Source organism: Rhopalosiphum maidis, chromosome 1, assembly GCF_003676215.2.
Source record: "Rhopalosiphum maidis isolate BTI-1 chromosome 1, ASM367621v3, whole genome shotgun sequence".
NCBI classification, from domain to species: Eukaryota; Metazoa; Arthropoda; class Insecta; order Hemiptera; family Aphididae; genus Rhopalosiphum; species Rhopalosiphum maidis.
This window is the reverse complement of record NC_040877.1, coordinates 88997125-89018790: the sequence shown is the minus strand read 5'-3', so window position 1 is coordinate 89018790 and position 21666 is coordinate 88997125. Positions and strand designations below refer to the sequence as shown.

Sequence of the window (21666 nt, the reverse complement as noted above, 5' to 3'; positions counted from 1 at the left end):
ATTTTTGTTTTTAGTTTGGTGTTTTATTTGTTGATATATTTAATTTGTATAAACATATAATTATATTTTTTATTTAAAACGTAAAACATATTTACATAAATATATAATTTATGCACTTACAGTTTATCAAGTAGGTATAAAAACAAATACCAAAACTTAAATATTTATATATACTACTATAGTTTAAGGAACATAAAAAAATGATTTAACTATAACTTGAATATATTATTTAAATTTTTGTATATACTAATAAAGGGGATGTAATATTTTGGACAAAATAAGTGGAAAGATGAAAAATTTAGATTATAATAAGTGGTGGGATGCCATCCCCCCGTATCCCTTCCCACTTCGACCACTGAAAGTATATAAAAAAAGTTTTAAAATTTGTAATAAATGTTCTTGGATACCGATAACTAATAAGCAATCTGACTTAGGTCTATTTTTTAATTATTTATCTTTAAATTCTATTGATTGTAATTTTTAAAAAGTATTTCTGAAAAGTTTGGGTACTATATTTGTTATTTAATGTTTAGTTGTTTTATTTAAACTATTATTTTGAGTTGGTAACTGTTTAAGTCGAAACAGATAATATTAGGCAGTCAGTCCGGTCACAAAATACTTTAAGTCACTTCACTTCTTACCAACTGACTTTTACACACACACACACACACACATACACATATATATTATTATTAATTATGTGAAGCAATAGTCTAAGCAATATTCCTGAGTACATGTTTGCTGAGCAAGACTAGTGAGTTGTTGTGCCGTGAGGTATGTAGTATATGAATACTTGTGTGTTTGTAGATTTCAAGCTAATGACAAAAAGTAAACAATAAATTAGTTACTTAATGCAGTATTATTGGTTAAGGATTGAATTCTCAATATAAAATATACATAATATATAATGTAGCTCCTTTTTGGCCCAATAATGTATAAAAATATATGATAACAAAAAATAATACAATTACAGTAGAATCTCAGTGATCCGGCCGTTCGATAATCCGATAGGTCCAGTAATCCGGCTATATTAACCTATACGTACCAATATGTATTTGTATATAAAGTTACTATCGTAAACAATAAAATGTTAAATAAAACTAAGTAATAACAGATTAAATCCGAATAAACGTGTGAGATATTTTATTTTTATTCAGTTAACATTGAGGTACAATAAGGTTATTCTTTTTTTAATAATTAATAAATAATTTTTTAATTATTCATTAAGTACAAATGCGTTTTTATGTGAACCCTCATTAATGCGCTGTTTTTGTTAATCCAGCAGTAGCATGGTCTGATATTTATCAGATTATCAAGAATCTACTGTATTTAAAATTATGTCAGTGAGCAGATTGGCCAGTCGTTTCAACTATATCTAAATAATATACAAATTCATACAGACAACATTAACTGAAAATTTATATTTTTATAAAATAGAATTGTCATTTAATGTCATAAGGAAAATATAATGCTTAAGACAATGTACAATTATAGATAATAATAACATTACTGAGGCGATTAGCACACAATAGAATAATAATAAAAAATGTGGTGATTCACTCACTCAAGATGTAGGTCGAAGAAATGTAGGGATATTCGTAATAAAAACTAAAAAAAAAGCAATCAGTAAACATGATTATTTTTAGTTTTTTGGTGATTAGTACACACAAAATAATAAAAATTATACAATCAATAATAATGAAATACTAAATACTACTACAAAAAATAATAATTTATAAATTTGAATTTAAGGAAAATTAGAAATGTATGTACTTGTGTGTTAATTATCAAAACAATACTAATTAAATATTCTATTACACAAAACACCAATATTCATTTATATACATATTAATATGCACATTATATTATGTGTATGTATCTGTGTGTGTTGATTGACAATAGTGTGCACTAGTAAGTCAATTAAGATAGTAATTATAATATATGCTGTTCAAATACTAATCATTATGGACTATAGCAGCAGTTTCTAACCAATGGGCCGCAGAAGCTGGTCTATGATCTAAGCCAAGGGTTCGAAAATTTGAATTAACTGTTTTTTTTTTATCTGTTAATTAAATAAGTGGGCCTCAAAATGTTTTCTACAAAATTGGTAGTCTGCAAAACTAGAAAGGTTGGAAACTGCTGGGCTATAGTAACTAAAATTCCTTTATCCCCTTTTAAGATTTTGATTTCTTCTTGTACTTATATTATTACTAGTACTAAACGTAACATTTTCATTTTTATTTTATCCATCATTCTATAGGTAATTATATGTTACAATAAAAACCTATTAATATTTATTTTTTATTTATTTAGAATCTTCAGATACAGATTCATCATTAGATAAAAAGATTAAAAAAACAACTCAAGAACAGCACAAAAAGAAACTTTTAAATAAAACACCACAGCCTACTACAAAAGTTACAAGTGCTAACGAATCTTCATCTAGTGGTAAAGTTTCTAGAGGACGTGGACGGCCTAGAAAATATCCAGTTCCAGAACCAACTAAAAATGGTTCAAATACTAATTCCAATTCAAAAACTGGTCAAGACCAAAAACTTGTTACAACTAGAGGATCTACTAGAGTTAGTCGTATATTGGCTGCTAGCCATAGAACTACAACAGCAACAGATTCTGATTCAGATACTGGTATTCATATACTTATTTTTTTATTTACTAATACTTAGACATTAGAATAATATAATTTGTTATTTTAGGAAGTAAATCAACAAGTACCAGTTGCAAATCGCCTACTAAAAAAGCTCGTGATAAAACTCGTAAGCCACTTAATTGTATTGATAAGAGATTGAATACTGGAGGGCTTGTTGAATTAGAAGAAAGACTTTGTCCAGTTAATGGTTGTGATTCATTAGGTCATTTGAACGGTCTATATGAGCGTCATTTCACTTCAGAAGCCTGTCCAATGTATCACAGATTAACTATTAAACAATGCCAAGTAATATAAATGATGATGTATTATATTTTTATTATAAACCACATATATTTATAACATATTGTTTATAGGATAATTTATCTGAACGACTTAAGAAAAATGAAGAACGTTTAAAAGGTGCATTAAAACCCAATGCAACTGAACAAAAGATGTATCGAGATAAAGTGAAAGAAATGAGATTGATCAAAATTGAGGATAAGAAAAAAAATGAAAGTAGTGATACTTCTCAAAGTGACCAATATGCTGGTAAAGATTTAGAGCCTGATATACTCAACTGCTCTAATATACCAACCTATGATCTTAAGTTATTTCAAGAAGCACAAGCAGTAGCCAGTGAGAAAATTGTTAGTACCTTTCTAAGTATCAATACAAATTACTAATTTATTAGATAATTTAAAAAATTACAAACAAGTAATTTTTTTTCTATAGTTAAAAAAGATAATGCATATTAATAAAAAAAGAGTTTTAATCATATTATTACTTTAAAATAATTAATGTTTTCTGTGAACAGAATTATACTGATTACTTTGACATTGTTTTTATCAGGCTTGGAACTTATAGCAAAATTTGATCAAAAAATAAAAATCTTTTTTTTACATGATTAAGTAGGTACTAGACCTAACTTGTAATTATGCTAAAAATAATATAATTCAAGACTACATTAAATATTGAAACAAAATGATTAGGAAAAGTTTCTAATTAAAAAATCAAAAAAAAATAAATAAATCTTTATATTATAAAAAAATTAAACTTCATTTTCAAGATATTTTGCCTTATTGCTTTTAGATTTTCCAAGGGATTTTCTGAAAAAACTATAAAAAGTAGAAAAACTGTTTAAAAAAGCAAAAATAATCAGAAAAACTGGAAATAAGCATCTATTTCAAAATTGTTGAAAAAAGTAAAAAAAAGCACTTTCAAATTTCATAATTGAACGTGTTGTAACATTACATACATTTTCATAGAACTCTGTTACATTTTAAGTCAATCCATAAAAATAAGCAAATTCTTTAAGTCTCGATCCCTGGTCTTTATAAATGATTAAATATTAAAACAGTACATTAGCATATTCTCTTATGATTATAATTTAAAATCTTTGTTGAATGTAAATTAACTTATGGGGGTGCAAGCAAAATAATATTTCTGTTATGTCTAATAGATAGATTGACAATTTCTTTTCTTACTGAAGAGAAAGATTAATAAACTAGCCTTTGTCTACACTTGTGAAATATAGTAAAAATTTTTCTCAGTACTTCAATAATTATGACTTCTGATTTAAACTAATGAATCATAAAAAAAATAACCTATAAACGTTCTTAAAAATTTTAATATTAAAAAAAGCTTTCAGTTAAACATAGATAATAATTTTCTTAATATTTTTTATGATGGGTTGAGTTATTTACATTTTATAATTTGTCCTCAATTTTTATAAGTACCAAATGAATTTAACTATAATTAATTTGAATCAGACATAGTTTTGCTTTTGGGCCATTTTGAGCTTGTCTATTTAATTATAAAATATAAATTATTTTTTTGAAACACTTATCTCTTGTTATTTATGGTACCAAGTTTTTTGAAATTTAATTTTTTGTTAATAAATGTATTATATTCTAATATTTTTTCAACTGCTATTTGATTATTTTTTGATATTTATAATTATGTGTAAAGTGCTAAGCTATTTATTTTGTATTTTTTAAAACAAATGACAGAATATATTTGTGTATTAGAAATTTCTTTCTTTATACTCTTATTGTTACATTATTTCTTGACAAAAATGACACATTTAAATGTCTTTAGGTGTTATGTACTAATTTTTGTATTTATATTATATATCTATTAATTTTGTTTAACTATTTAATGTCATTGCAAAACATTAAAAAAAAAATATTTAAAATTTTAAAATTTTCACTGTATTAAATATATATTTAATTTCATATTCTGAAGCAGAATATATTTTTAAAGTTTTAAGATACATAAAAATCAAATTTTGAATGATAAATTGATAAGTTATAAGTGTTATAATTTATAAGTATTTAAGGTTTTGATAAGCTGAATAGAATGAAACAAATCATGCTACAAAATAATAGTCCATTAATTTTTCTAATTTAAACCTTTAATACTTATAACTTATTAAATATTTACTATACATTCAAAATTCAATTTTTATTTAAACTTGCCACATGCTAAGAGTATAACTGGTCAGCAGCCAATTTTGCATCTGTTCTACATAATCAAGTTTTGATTGGTTTTCTAAACTCTCATCCACCACTTACTATGGTGAGTGATAGAGGAAGGTTGTTTAGGATGTGCTGCTAGCTGTGCTCTTAATGTGTGGCAAGTATCTCTAAGTAGCTAATCTAAAATTATTATGGTTTGGAATATTATACTGTATATATATATATATATTTATGCGTAGGGATTGTAAATTTTAATATATTTTTCTTTTTATTATATATAGGAAGAAGATTTAAAACAATTACCAAATTTTAAAGGCACAAAGTATTTAGAAATGGGAAAATATGAGATGGAAGTTTGGTATCAAAGTCCATATCCAGAAGAATATACCCAAGTACCAAAATTGTACTTATGTGAATTTTGTTTACACTATATTAAAAGTAAAACAGTACTATTTAGACACAAACTCAAATGTGTTTGGAAACATCCACCTGGTGATGAAGTTTATCGGTAAGCATGAAATTATTTAATAAGTCACACAATTTATTTGTAAGTTTTTAAAACTAGATTACCTGTCCAGTTATTTATTATCAAGTTTGATTTTCTTTATTTTACAATAATTTTTTTTTTTAGTTGTTTTTGTTAATTTTTTTTTATACTTTAACTCATATAATTTTTTTAATTTATGTACTTATATGTTTTAGGAAAGACCGTATTTCTGTTTGGGAAGTAGATGGAAAACGATTCAAAATATTTTGTCAAAATTTGTGTTTACTTGCCAAGTTCTTTCTAGATCATAAAACACTTTATTATGATGTAGAACCATTTTTGTTTTATATAATGACTACTCAGGACGAAGATGGATGTCATATTGTTGGTTATTTCAGTAAGGTAAGTCAATCTCTACACTATTGGATATAATTAATGATAATTAGGTAGTAACAACAATGAATAATCATATTTTATAGCATGTTTTCACTTTTTATCAATTTATATTTTAAAATAGATCTATGTTGATCTCATCATTAAATTAAAACAAAGTAATTTTAGTTTATAAGTTTATTAATAATTGGACTTTAAAACTGCTAATTTAGTTAAAATTAAATTTATACTAATTACTTAATTTATCTTATATTTATACAGGTTTATCTTGTTTATATTACTTAAAAATAATAAAATTAAAAACGTTTGACATTAAGTCCACCATTATTTTATTAGAATTATTATAGAAGTCAAACTTTCAACATATAGCTCAACTTTTCTATCAAAAATTGAATTTAAATGGTTATACTGATTGTTATTTTATAAGAAGAAAAATGAATAACATTTATTATAATGAATTATTTTAATCTAATGCAAACTAACCTAAATAGTGTGCTGTTTTGAAAATAAATCATCTAGGCATGAGTACATGTTATGTTATAGGTTTAGTAGTAGTAGTAGTAGTAGTTGTACTATCAATTGTCGTAGTTTTAACAATTTAAATTATTGTTTTGTAACATGGTCGAGTTGTATTTAAAATTTTGAGCCTTGGAACAACAAAACATTAAACATTTAGAAGTGTACTATTAGCAACTCTATCATTCACCTTTGACTCTAAATATAGGTATAATATATAGATGTATTACTTTATTTATCTTAAAATAAAATTCATAGCACCTTATGTTGGTTTAGGGACTTATACTAGAATTATGTATAATTATCATACATTTTAATTTAATTGTGTATTTTGTATATTAAGTTTTCATTTTGTTTTTATATTTATACACTTATTTTACGTGAAAATTATAACACATAATATATTATTTTGTACTGTAGGTTTTTTTATTGCATTACAATTTTGATTCCTTCTTAAATTAATTTTGGTGTTTGGTTTTATTTTGCTTTGATAATTATTTACATATAAAATATAATACTCGAATATTATAATTTTTTCATTTAATTCTAAGTGTATAACATGATTAAATTTATTGTGATGAATGATCTGTTCAGTCTGTCGAAGTTTTTAAAATTTGTCGTGGGATTTAAAAACTGTGGCCTATTGAGCGTAAAAAAATATTCAATTTGGTGGGGAGGCGGTTTAAAAATAAACATAATATACTCATAATAAAATTATGATGTTTATATAATGTCCCCTACCGGCCACATTTTTCAAAAGAGAGGTCGGGCCATGATCCGACCTCAACATGGATTTCGGCGCCATAGGATCTCTTTAATTATCTAGCTGTTGTGCAATTAGTATGCGCAAAATTGATTCTGTCAACTTTTAAATTGGTTAGTTATTAGAATTTTAATATGATTATAGATATCAAAAGCTATTTGTACAGCTATACTTTACTATGTTTTAAAAAGTTATTGTACAATGGTGGTAATTTTTACCAATAAAGAAATTAGGTTTTTTGCATATTTTTGATACTTAGGTGATGAATTTTCATATTATATTTTTAAAAAAAGGAACAATTTCAATTTTATCAATTTATCATTGTTTAACTGACAAAAAAATTATTTTAGTGTTGAGTAAGACGATGAATGTATTTTTTTACAATGATATGTGTTTTTTATGTGTACACGATAAGTAATCTAATGTTTCGATTTTCCACATTGAAAATATTTTTAATAGGAAATTGGACCAAGTTTGTACTTAAGAAAAGTTAAAACTAATAATTTCTAATATTTTTCAAAGTAATCGGGGAAAAAAATATAAAAATGGACATTTTTATGCAAAACCAGTTTTCGATAAAATAGATTTTTTTTTTTTAATTAAAAAACCAATATTCGTAGATACTTGAAATTTTCACGAAAATGTATATTATTATTTTTTATACATATAATGTTTTTAAGTTATTTTGGCTCTATTTGAAAAATAATTCGCCGCATCGAAATTCTGGAAAATTGAATATGGAATCAACATGAGTTCTTATATTTAAATAAAAATTATAAAAGTACATAGTCATATTTTATTTTCATATGCATTTTAAGTTCAAAATTCTTCAAAAATCCTCAACTTTTTAAGCTAAGATAGTAAGATGTGAAAAATTAATGCTATATTCTTCATAAGTAGTTCTAGGGGACATAAAATCTAAAAAATGTACAAAAAATTATTTATTTTTTTTTATTTTTTTGATATTTATACAAAATAATGTGTTTTAACGACGTTAATTATTTTGTTATAATTCAAAAATATTATTCATGGGGATATGAAACTTTTATGTATATTATTATGAATTTAATTATATACGCAATGAAGTTTTCTAAGTATGTATATTAATTTTAAGATATTATCTATTTACATAATATAAATACTATGACCCATTTATGTTTAATAAATGACGTTAATAGATGTATCAAAAAACATGAAATATATTTAGTAATATACCATCTTTAAATCGTTTTTCGTATGTAATGATATATCATTGAATTACAATTTAACACACCCATTAGAGTGACCTATACTCGACAACTATTATAATGTACAGAAAAACAGTACTCACTTGTCCACCTACTATTTTTAATTTAAAAAATTTAAGTCTTTTTTATGCAATGATTTGAGTTTTTTAAAACTATGTTATAGGTGATATCTTTTTTTGAATTTGATTTAAACAGCGTGTAATCTTATATTATTAGAGTGAATAAAATTAAAAATATACTCTGGAGTTCATAATACGCTTGAAACAATAAACTTAAACTAGAAATAGTAACTATAGCTTTTTATTTAGTTAACTAATCCTCCCAAATTTATAATAATACAATTTTTACAGGGATTTATTACGAATCTGCTACTTCTAAAGTTTATGTATCAGATATGTAACGCATATTGTGTATATATTTAGAAATATCATTAGATTATACATTATACGTAGTTTAATACATCGATAATTTTTAATGACAACCAGCTAGTTGGATTTTCATATATTTAAATCAGGATGATTCAGTATAACTTAATATATTTATGTATTATGAGTATTTCTGGTAAAATGTTTAGTGTTTTTTATGTAAATAAAACCCAAAACTCGTTTAATAATAAATAATAAAGGAAATACATTTTTTTAGAAAACTGAATTTTCAATGGAATTTTCTGATTTTTTCTCTCAACATTTTCAAAGACTATTGTATTTCACCTTATCATAAATTGGTATTTTACTCTTCTACCCCAGTCCCCAGGAAATATTATTCGATAATATGGTGAGTTTTAAATAGTCTGGAAAATACTGAAATGACGGCATTGAATTGAATATGTTGTCAAAAACTGACGATATACAGGGCGTGTTCGATACGTACATTACGGTTACCACCAATCACAAGACGTAATATCGGCACACCCTCATTAAAACTAAAAACTTAACAGTATATTATATATGTATATTGTATGTATAATATAATGTGTACTGCCTGTATTTAGCGAGATATTCCAACCCCTCAGTCCTCAACACCATAGAGTTAAAATTATAATATATAATACATAAAGTGGCCCAGATGAGTAGACGCTCGCAAGTATAGTAAAGGGTTTTCCCTAACCCCTTACACCTACGTCGATCTGCTTGACCCGATAGTGGAGTACGTGTGTCTAGCCATTTTAATGTGCGAATCCCCACTGCCACCAGTCGAAGCGGCGGTTGCGTGTCTGCCCCTCACCCCCATCGATGAGCACTGAACCGCTACCTCACCGCATCAACTACCGCAGAAAATGGGGTTGTCCCAGGTCATGGACCCGTACTGGGTTGCGTTTTTCCGAACGCTAATGAATTTGGGGCATAGTTGCTCAAAATCAGCGGGTCTCCTAAACTCGTTTAATTGTACGTTTCCTATACCATTATGAGTAATATTTATAAATTATATATTATATTTCTACAGTTGCTACCCTCGTAAACGCATAGTAATTAAAGTTTTTTCTTATAATTAATAAATTCACCTTAAGATATGTTCCTATAAATCACTACATTATATTATTTATATTACTTCACACAATTATACGCTAAAGTACAATATTATATGGAAATCAAAACACCGGTAGAACACATACTGTATAGAAATAGAAATATATGATGGTATACATTTTTAGTTTTTTTTTCATACATAGTAGAAATAAGTAATCAATTATAGCTAGGTTTCTATTTACTTAATGTTCGCAAGCGTAACTTAAAACATTAATAATTATAAATAATAGTACTTATACCTACAAAAATATTTCAAGGTACCTAATACTTATGTATATTAAAATATTAATATTTTATTATCAAATATAAAAATAGCTACATAGAAATTATTGCATTATATGTTTTGTAAATTGCACATCAAAATCAAACCTATTTATATTTAAATAATAATAAAAAATGTATTTAAAATGTTATTTCATAAATACTGTCCATATAATAGTTTAGGGATCGTAAAACTACACGATTTACGGAATCTTATCGATTTTAAGTGACTATGCACACAATTAGTTAGCCTTATGAAATACACTGTCAGGTTCGTTCAGTAGTCCCAGACGGCTCTTGTAACTAATTATTATTATTATTCATATATATACTTTGTATTTTTTTGAAATTCGCATAGTACATATATAGTGTTTTATAATGTGTCGTATTATATGATGATCACGTCCGACGACGGACCCAGTGACGTATATTTATGAGGGCAGACGAGAATGGGGTCAGGTTAGGGTCCCTACGACATTTTTGGTTATTATTATTTTCGTGTTTATCAGTAAATTACACAGATGTAGCTCTAGTCCTTAACACACACTAACATGCACACATTCATATTATTATTATATACCTAATTCAGTTTTTGATACTTTTAAAATTTATGTAAACAGTATGGATGTTTGTAATATGATTTTTTAAAGTTACATTTATAAAAAATGTCATCAATCAAAGTATAATTGATGAGAGTATTCCATGTTAAGAATGCTTTAAATAAAAATGTTAACATTAATATTCGGTCTAGAATTGAATTAAATTATTAGGCCTATTTATCTAGCGATACATTTTTAGCCGTATTTATAGTGAACAATTTAAAATTTTAAATGTCTATAAAAAGTTCTAAAATAATTAAAATGTTTTGAAAATACTATGAATAGGAAATGATAATATAAAATTGCTTGGTCAAAAACCAAAATTAAAAACAAGGTTCTCAAAAAATTGTTGTTAATAGAATTTAAAAAAAAAATTAAACGAAGTTGGAAGTTTATGAAATTATTGAAAATTTTTAATAGTTTGCAAATTATTTTGTAATTAAAAATGTATAACATTCATACTTAAAATTTGAAAATTTAATGCAAAGTTTCTTAGTAGTTGTTATCGTTGGAATGAAAAAATAGCAAGTATATGTCATTCTACAAATATTTATTATAAGTGTCCGAAGTTAAAATTTTACGAAATTCACGTGTAAAATAACAATTTATCGTCTAACGATTTTTTTATTTTATTGAAATTTAAAAAAATATATCTGTATCCTATACTTTAAATTTTTACCAAATGTTTTTATTATAATTTTCTATACATATAAAGTATATTATTTTCAATATATTTATTGACGTTTTCGATTTTTGATTTTCTTTTATGCCACAGTGATATTTTCAAAATATTTAGATTATTTGCTGTTATATACAATAATCATAAACCGACTTTTATTATTCTATTGTAAGTTGGTATTGAATCATAAGTAAGGACAATAATATATGATAAACGATATAGGTACAATTATAATAATTAAATATTAATAGGTAATTTAATAAAATCGACAGTTAAAGATTAATTATTTTACCGTATTACTAATAGTAAAATAACTATAACTATTATGGTAATACAAAAATATCATAAGCTTTATCTACATAGTAATATAGACTGATAGATAGTCTTTGCTCAGAATCATTTTTTGTAGATATGTAATGATTTATCATTGAATTTAAATTTAACACATACATTACATCGATACTTACTTGATGTCATAACTAGTAACATTATTCAATTCATATTATAACATTAAAATACATGTTTTATTTTTAAAGTTGTGTGAGTATTATGCAAATATCTATATTAACATTTTAAATAAATAAATGCTAAATACTTATGTGAAATTATATATTCAATTTGTATGATAAGCTGAAGTTTTAATTATATAATTAAATTAATATTTAATATTATTTTTAAGTTTTCTATTAGGTTAGGTTAGGTTAAAATTAAAATGTTAATAATCGAATTACTTAAAATCATTAATATCATATGTATAAAGTCGTTGCTGATTAAAGAATTCATCGTTATAAATGTTCACGCACAAAATGTATATACTTACGGATCGGTATCGAATGAAATATTTTATCATCATTATTTATTGTTTTAACGGTTGTAGATTGTCAATAATGCTTTTTACATACGTGATAAGTACAATATATAATACTTTGTGTTATAAAATTCAAATAAATAATAAATGAAGTTAAAGCAAAATATGAGTTATTAGAAAGAAAAGGTAAAAGTTAATCCGGGTACTTCAGGGTATACTGAATATATAGATGTACTTTGATAAAGTTAGTATATAGGTATCTTATTATTTGAAATGGTACTGTATTATAGCTATTCTCATGCTCGATTAAATCAGAATTTATAAGAAGATAGGACAATTAAACGCATAAGTAGTAACTTTAAGATAGTTCAAAACTAAATAAATTACTATAGATGTTATTAAAAAAATATTTAAATAATAAAATAATAATAAGTATTATTGATGTTAATGCCGATGATATATGAATTTAAGTATGTATATCAATAAATGAAAAATTTAATAAATATTTTTTGAGATTATTATTTTTTTTTATATAGATACAGTCAGTAATTGTTTCTTTAGTTAAGAAGTTCATTATAAATTTCATTCTTTGTTCAATATTGTTTATATCTTATTACTTAGTTTTCTAGAACATAAACAATCACTATAAAAAAAACTTCGCTTTTACAAAATTATATAATATAGTTTTATTTTGATAAATTTTTCATTGTTATTATTATTATTATATAATTAATAATTACGTACAAATTGATAGAAATTTACCTTTTTCCTTTTGAAATAGCGGTAGTCAAAATGTTACATACGAGTACCTGTATTTGCTCTAAATTTATTGTGACCATGTGTGTAGTTTATTTAATGTTTTCTTTTCTTTGTTTTAATGAACGATTAATTATTTTAATGGGAATTCCAGGACGAAACTGCTCTTTTTTGTACTGTGCATTCGGATAAATAATGGTTCTTAAAACATTGTTTTTAAAATTACAAAATATCTCAGTTTTTCACGATTTATAATTTTAAGGAAATACTTTATACAAACAAATACTTTTTATTTATTATAGTTTTGGTAATTTAAGTATATTTTATTAACTCTTCTTTAATTGTTTTTATTTTTAATTTTAATTTCACAGTTTATTTTATTATTATTGATATTATCTGTATTATCTGTATTATCTGTATTATCTGTATTCAACAGTTAATTTTTATAATTATTTTCCTATAGTAATATAATACTCAATAAATTAATAAATTACTTAAATTTTATATGGTATGACATATTATAAACTTAAAAGATTAAAGATTATTTTTACAAAATTGCTAATAAAATAATTTACTGGAAGGTATAGTCATTTTTTTTTATTAATTTACAATTGTGTTAATATAGATAAATGTTCTCGGAAAATTCTGGAGGGAAATCATGATTTTCATCTACATCTATTAATTAAAAAGTGTTAAATTATTAATGCTCCTACGTTTTATTTTCTGTTTGTTGTCCAAGCACAACCAGAAAGTGGTAAAAATTATCTGCAGTAATGTATCAATAATGGGTTCACATAAACTACCTATATTTAGTTACTTTTAGGTTAGGTTAGGTACATGCAATTATTATATTATATTAGTGTTTTTCATATAAAATGATTTTAAGTCCGGCCAGTAATAATGTTGCAATTAAAAAAAATGCATTGTTAATGGCGTATAAGGGGTATGGGTTTTTGTGTAATCGGATGTAAAAAGGGTTCTTAAGCAGCTATGTATGATGCATTAGTTTATAATATGTATTATATGGTTTTGTTTGTAAATTTCAAATTATCATATAGAATTGAAAATAATATTTATGCACTATCGAACATATACAAATAGGAAATTATTAATTACATCAAAAACTAATAATTTAGTGATACCTATAGTAGAATATATTATTTCAAGTATCTTTTATCATGAATAGTTTTACCTACCAAGTAAAAAATTGATATAAATTAAAATCAAGTATATTGATTTCTTACATATATACTATTGATATTTTTATGGAATTATGATTTCAAAAATCTGATGAAATATTTGTTTGATTATTTATACTAAAACCAAATCCTACATTTTCTTCTTCTATAATAATAAATATAATTTGGGTGATGATGTGTTCAAAATGTCAAAGTTGGGTGTACGTAACGCATTTAAAATTCAGTAAGATTAATTATTATTTTTGGTACTCATGCAAGTTTATTTAAACTGTATGAATACAATATGAAAATGTTTATGAAAAATTGCGTGTTTTTGTTGTTATTTTACTTTTGAAATATTTTGGATACTTTGTACGCAAATGAATGTGATGATGGAAAATGGTTTATGTATGGTACCTACGCAACGTGCAATACGTAATTCCCATCTTTCTGCTTTAAAATTCGTATTTATGTTAGATGAAAGCCCCAACGGCTGTGCTTATGTCTGGAAAAGCCCCAGGAGTTATTGCCCGGTCGATACGACCGTCGAGACGTCTGCCTCTTTCCATTGTCGCTTTATATACTGCCGTCGCCCCTTTCGCCCCGTCTTGGCCGTCTGTGATATTATATATTATACCTGAGTCGGTTTCCACCCCACAAATTTATACTGCACCTATATATATATGTGTGTGTGTGTGTGTGTGTGTGTGTGTATTGTATGCCATTATGCCAATATCACTAAATTCAACCATCTAACTTAAATATTCTGTCCTGTAGGCCGTAGCTAAAATAACTTAATAATTTATTCTGCTAATTAATCATAACAACGGTAATAATAATAATATAGATTTTAATCATAGTTAGAACTTTTTAAGGAATACAATCACATTTTTTCATCATAAAAATAAATAATAACCAATGCTTATTGTATCGCTAAAAAAATTCAACCTTTAGAGTTTTAAAATATTATAAATTATGTTCTTTTGTCAATACTAATTTTAATTATTGCGCACTTGCAAACTCTATTCAAATACATGTTTACGTTTTTGTTTACATTTTGTGAATAATTTATGTTTATTGATGAATCAGTGACAATAACAAACTGTTAGTAAGTTAAAGTTATTTAATAAACATTTCCCTCACATTTGTGACTTTAAATATGTTAATTAGAAAGCTAAATTAATTTCGATGATTTCATTTTTTTTTTTTGTTAATGACTTCACTAAATGCTAATTGAATAATGTCGTTTCGGAATTTTTACCTTTAATACGCGTAATCTATACAAATTTTTTATTTATGGAACAATAAGTTATTATACTTCTACCTTTAACATGGGTAAAATACATTAGAAAAAAAAATGTATTTTATATGTTATGAAGTTATTAATTATACTAATGTTTTTATAAGATTAAAATCATTATACATTTTAATTAGGAATCTAAATTTTATATAAAATTACATACTATAATTTGAATAATATTTAATTGTTTACAAATCAATATTTGAGTTAAATAATAGTACTACTATTTTTGTAATTAGTTTATTACATCATGTATACTTATAAAAATATAATATATCTTTTAACTAAAATTATGAAAATACTACTAAGAAATAACAATAATTTATTTATTTTTTAAAATCGGTTGTATATATTATTCATAACTTATAAAGAAGTTACTTAAGTCAAATTAAACACGTAAAATTAAAAAAATTTAAGATATTATTATTTTTTAATTTTCAATACACAATGAAAATTTAAAAATATGTAGACAAATTATATGCTTTTTTTTACCCTTTTACTGTACATTGGTATTGATTTAGTAGTTAATAACAAATAATATTTGTCATAATATTATAAAATTTATGTTTTTGGCAAAATTCATCGTCTACTTTCGATAAATACTGTGACCAACTTAATGATGAGGTATCCTTTAAATTCGTTTTATAGCAGGTGCTTTGTCCGTTTTTTTTTTAAAATTATAATTTTGTAATTTTTTAATAACGAGTTGTATAGGTTAGGTTAGGTTTTTAATTTTTTTATTTAGTTATATATATATTGTATTTAACTACAACTAGATGTAAAAAAAAAATAGTGATTGTCCGACGTATCAGTATTTCTTTCACAAACATTTGGATCGGCAACCCTCCTTCTCCAATTACTGATTGTTAAGTTAAATAAATAAATAAATTCAAACCACGAATTCAGACGGGGGAGAGTTAGACATCTATAATTATTTTCATTGAGGAAACATAATGATAGTTTTTAATTGGATTGACTGGGCATTGTAATGTCATTGAACGAAATGAAGAGTGAAGAGTTTTGTAAATTAGTCACTATAATTGGTCACCATCGGATTCCTAATTCCTATATAACATTATTTCACCTCTTGAATTATACATTTTAACTATGAATCATAGTCTATGATCAGACTTAAAGAATAAAAAACTTTTCTATTTTATATGATGCTATACCGGTTTTTAGCTATAGCCACTTAAGTTTTTTTTTATTATTGAAATGAGGTATAAAATTAAATTAATTGGTTGTTTTAATTAATATTTTCCACTGTATTTATAACAACGCACCAGTCTATTTTAATTATATCAATTCAGATAAACTCACTCAGTATATTGTTCAAAACAATTTAAACAGACGAATTTTTGTGTCTAAATTAATTATATTATAGGATGGTGCAGTATGTAGATTCAAATTATGTCAAATGTCGATTTCTTGAGTTTTTCATTATCTTAAACTATGTTGAAATCTGCCTATTATAATAACCATTACAATAAAATTCGATATCTTAAAGGTTTATATTTCAAAATTCGTATGCTTAAATCAAGATTAGACTTAATAAGAAATTCTTTTTAAAAATCTTAAAAACCTATACAAAAAAAAATCAAATTACAAACAATTTAATTTAACTTACCCAACTTCTTTTTAAATATGATTTTCATACTTTTTTCTTTATTACAGAATCTTGTTTAATTTTTAAGTTATTAATAGTTATTATTAAGATTCGTATTTATTTACAATTTACATTAAATTTTGAGAAGACATGTTAAATTATAATAAAATTTCTTTTTATGTCTAACTTTCAAATAGGTAAAGTATTTTTAATTTTTTTTTTCAAAGATAAAATCACTGAATAAATGAAATTAAAATTAGAAACGTAACTCAGCTTTTGTTTAAATAGATTTCAAAGTATGAATTTTTATATGCAAAATGAAAACCATTTTTTTTATCAATATCAGGTGATTTGTGGACATAACTAACCATGTTTTTAAAAAGTTGCTGAAAAAATAGAATGCATATAGACCATATAGTAAACATATACGATGTATAAGTATATTAAGTATATATTATATTCAATGTTAATAATACATTTATACATTTTTGACATAGTTATTAATTATTAGTAATATTAACTTATTACTTACTTTATGCTTCAAACATAACCATTATCTATTTTTTTCTTAATGTATTTTCTATCTTTTTTTTTATCTTTTTTCCTTATTTTACTGCATTTAAGATGACTTGACAACTATGAACCATAACTCCCTATAATTCTATAATTTATGTTTATACATTTCTAATTTGTCTAGCTGATTAAATTTAGGGCTTATGGTCAAATGCAGATAAAAGATGTATTAAAGACATTATTTATGTATGTTTTATTATTAAATACATAAAATAATGGGTATGCTTTTTAGAGAGTTTAAGAAGATCAGTTTCGAAGATAAAATTAACCATATAAATAAATTGTATCTCACTATAGAAACTTTATGAAGTATGGTTAGACCGTTGTTTTTGACAAGATTTTAATGACAAATATGCGTAAATGTAACTAGAAATTTCAAAAGTGATTTCTTTATGGTTATATCAAATCGTATATACACAGGAGGTGTTTCAGACAGATTTACTAATACAATGAGATGGAGTAATGGAATTTGAAACATAATATAATTATATTAAACATGTGCGTATAACTTAATTTTGTTTGATTATTGTTGGTAATTATCAATATAATGAAAAAAATGTAACTTAAAGTTTATTTGCAATGCTAAAAATGTTGGATAATAGGATTATAAATTTAAAGTTAACAAAAGTTATTTATTGTACATATATACATATATGTATTATATATGTTGTATATTAATTTGGTTTAAAAAAAAATTTGATTACATTTTAATTTGTGTTTTTTACCACATGGCTCACACAAAGCTATTGTGTAACTTTAAAATTTATTTTATAATAATAATTACCTACTAATTAGTATAGTTTTGTTAAACATTTATCCGACATCAATCGCTGACCGTTGTACACGCATTAATGCATGCCATATAGTATCGTTATTGCTATAACCATAGTTAGTCAATTCCATCATTTTTTTTTATTAAACTGTTAAATTCAAAAATATGTATTGGTTTATTTTAATATTTAATCATTGGGAACATATTATTATGCCGTGACTAAGCTTATCGTCGTTGTATGATGTGTTAATTTAATTTTAGGGACATACTACGTATTATCACTATTTTATGAGTAATGACTACCTTTGCACACACACTCACGATATTCAATGATAATATATTGAAATAATATTGTGTGTATATACGCGTTCGTCGTGATGTAATTATGTCGCATAACGCGCCGCTGGCACCATTCTACAATGTGCGGCTGCTGCGAGGACGGGCGTTGCGGGTCAACCGTCTGCAGCGCGATGTAGACGGTGGTTGCAAAAAAAGAAAAAATTTAAAAAAAAAAAATGAAAATAAAAATAAATATAAAAATCGCGTTCCCGTCGGGAGGTGAAAAACACACGTCGGTGTGACGGCGGCGGCAACTACATCGTCGGCGGCGGGTAGTCGGGCTGCGCGGCTGGAGGGGTTGGTGTCGAGACCGGTAATTCTTTTTCCACGTATAGCCCTACCCCACCACCCCGTCCCGTCCACCACTACCGTCTTATTGGTCTTCCACCTAGACATTCTCCTCCGCCTCCTCACCGTCGTCGTCCTCGTCCTCGGCCTTATCCTCCTCTTTCACCGCCGCCGCCGCAGCCGCTGTTCGCCTCGTCGAGTCTCTGATTACAACAGACGTCTAGACTTCAGATTACACACGACGACGACAGTCTACGCGAAGTGGTGCACGGTGGTGATGTGCGTGCGTGCGTCTGTGCGTGCGCGCGAGTCCGGACCTGCCACCGGCACGGCAGTATCGCCGAGCACCTCCCCGACCCTTCCCGTTATCCCGTCCTCTGAAACTCACCCGTTGCGTCGTTGTTGTAATGTATATATATATATATGTATTATAATATATGATATTATATCGTTTTTATTATTACGGACCTAAGGTCTCAGACGATTCGTCCTCGTAGTTGTCTGCAGCACCGTTCCGGGTAAGATGGAAAAAAATGAAAATAATAAAAATAAAAGAAATTTACCTACGTTAGAGAGTATTTTCACGCGCGCGTCAGTGCAGCGTTTAATTCGATACCCGTAGCACTACAACAGTAGGTACGTTTTCATCCGGTCGTTAGTGATGAACGTATATAATATTTTATCATAGATGGGTGGTTATTTGCGGAAGGGGTGAAACAAAATTTGAAGAAAAAATATATTATTATGATAATAATATATGAAGATAAATAAAACGAAGCCCTCCGCGCTCGCTTAGGGTTCGTTCTCTCGAGACGAATACTTATCGATTCTACGCGCGCACACACGCACATACTGCACACACACATACACACACACACACACGCACACATATGATGTATACGGCATACGCACACGCAAATCTACGCTGTCGTCGTCGCTCTGCGCACCCTCTCCGACAACTCGTGCGGCATGCCCCTTTCCTCACCCGCCACCACAGATGCCAACGGCTGTATTTTTTTTCCAACCCGTGTGACGTATATAATATATTCCACTGGATGCGCTGTACATTATACTTGTATTATTATTATTATTATTATAAACGTCGTCTTCTTTTTCATGTTCGCGTATAGGTCAAAACCCTCCACAGTTCCATGCGACACGTATATCATAATACCTATACAATAATATAGTATAAATTATTTGTTGTGTTTACGGTGTACGTTTTGTAGTGCGCCACTGCACCCTCCAGCATATCATACGGAAACAATTTACGATTTTGATTGATACATTTCCCGATATTTTTATTATAGGTTCTTGTTTGTTTTATATCGTACGCGGACTTACACTATGCATTTACGCTTTATGGCAAGAACATAATATTCAACGATAATTTAGCGAGAAATCATTTTTCGCGGGACAATGTAATATTATACAGTAAACGCTAACTCGTATTATTTCACGCAAAATCTTATTTTCCCGATCAATCTTTTGTTGTTATAAGTATAAATATTATTGTGTATAGAATAATAACTACTCCCCTCTCAGCACGGTGGTCACTGCGAACACTGTTATCTGCACCTATTGCTCGATACTTGGATAAAATAGGTACTATATATGTATATGCACACTTACGTCCATCATCGTGATTTGAAATTTTCACTCGACATCCGTATAATAATATACAGAGAGACCAAAGCAGTAAAATAATATAATTATGCCGACGTAGGTCAATTCGCCATGCTATATTGCCATACCATCCAATATTTGTGTTTAGGGTCGATTGCTGTATGTTTACGAAATGCTTGGAATCCTCTCTAATTCGCTCAAATTGCTTTTATCGTACGATATTTTGAATTATACAAACCAGCATAACTAGATAAACATATTCAAACTTGTTTCAACATTAAAGTATTAAAAAAAAATCTACGAAGGGTCTTAAATAATATTCTTATCTTTAAATAGGTCAATTCACTATGCTATTGAAATAAATATTATTCTGAACATAAAATTTGCAACGTTATGTATTACTGTATAATGGCGGCTAGTATGTACTATGTATTATACAATGTACGGGTACAACGTCCTCTTAAAGTACAATTATACAAATACATGTATATTCTATAGTAAATTAATAACTAATAAGTAATTTACAACTATACGCAAATACTGAGTTTAAGCTTTATAAAATTTAAACCCCTCCCCCTCTGTAAATAATTTTAGATTCAGCCCTGATTATCATTAAAATTCACTGTATTTGAATTATAATATTAGGTATCGACATTAGTATCACAATAATATTAAATTGATTGATAATTTCTACTTATGTCTTCTTTTTAATATTATTTTTCCTAAATGTTAATATATATAACCTAACCTGGTACATACTATTATATTATAATAGTAGTATTAAATGCTGTTATCAAATCTACATTTGGTTACTTTCGTTTGGTA

General features: G+C 26.1%; 1 protein-coding gene across 2 annotated transcripts in view; it reads left to right on the top strand.

The window, feature by feature from the left end:
- Positions 1–21666, top strand: part of LOC113556923 (histone acetyltransferase KAT7) — a 90678-nt gene that overhangs the window by 2117 nt on the left and 66895 nt on the right. For both annotated transcript variants that reach the window (XM_026962155.2, XM_026962154.2), the window contains exons 3-7: positions 2314–2646; positions 2715–2953; positions 3022–3294; positions 5406–5632; positions 5827–6013. In XM_026962155.2, coding sequence (XP_026817956.1) covers positions 2314–2646; positions 2715–2953; positions 3022–3294; positions 5406–5632; positions 5827–6013 — 1259 coding nt within the window. The remainder of the gene's footprint in view (positions 1–2313; positions 2647–2714; positions 2954–3021; positions 3295–5405; positions 5633–5826; positions 6014–21666) is intronic.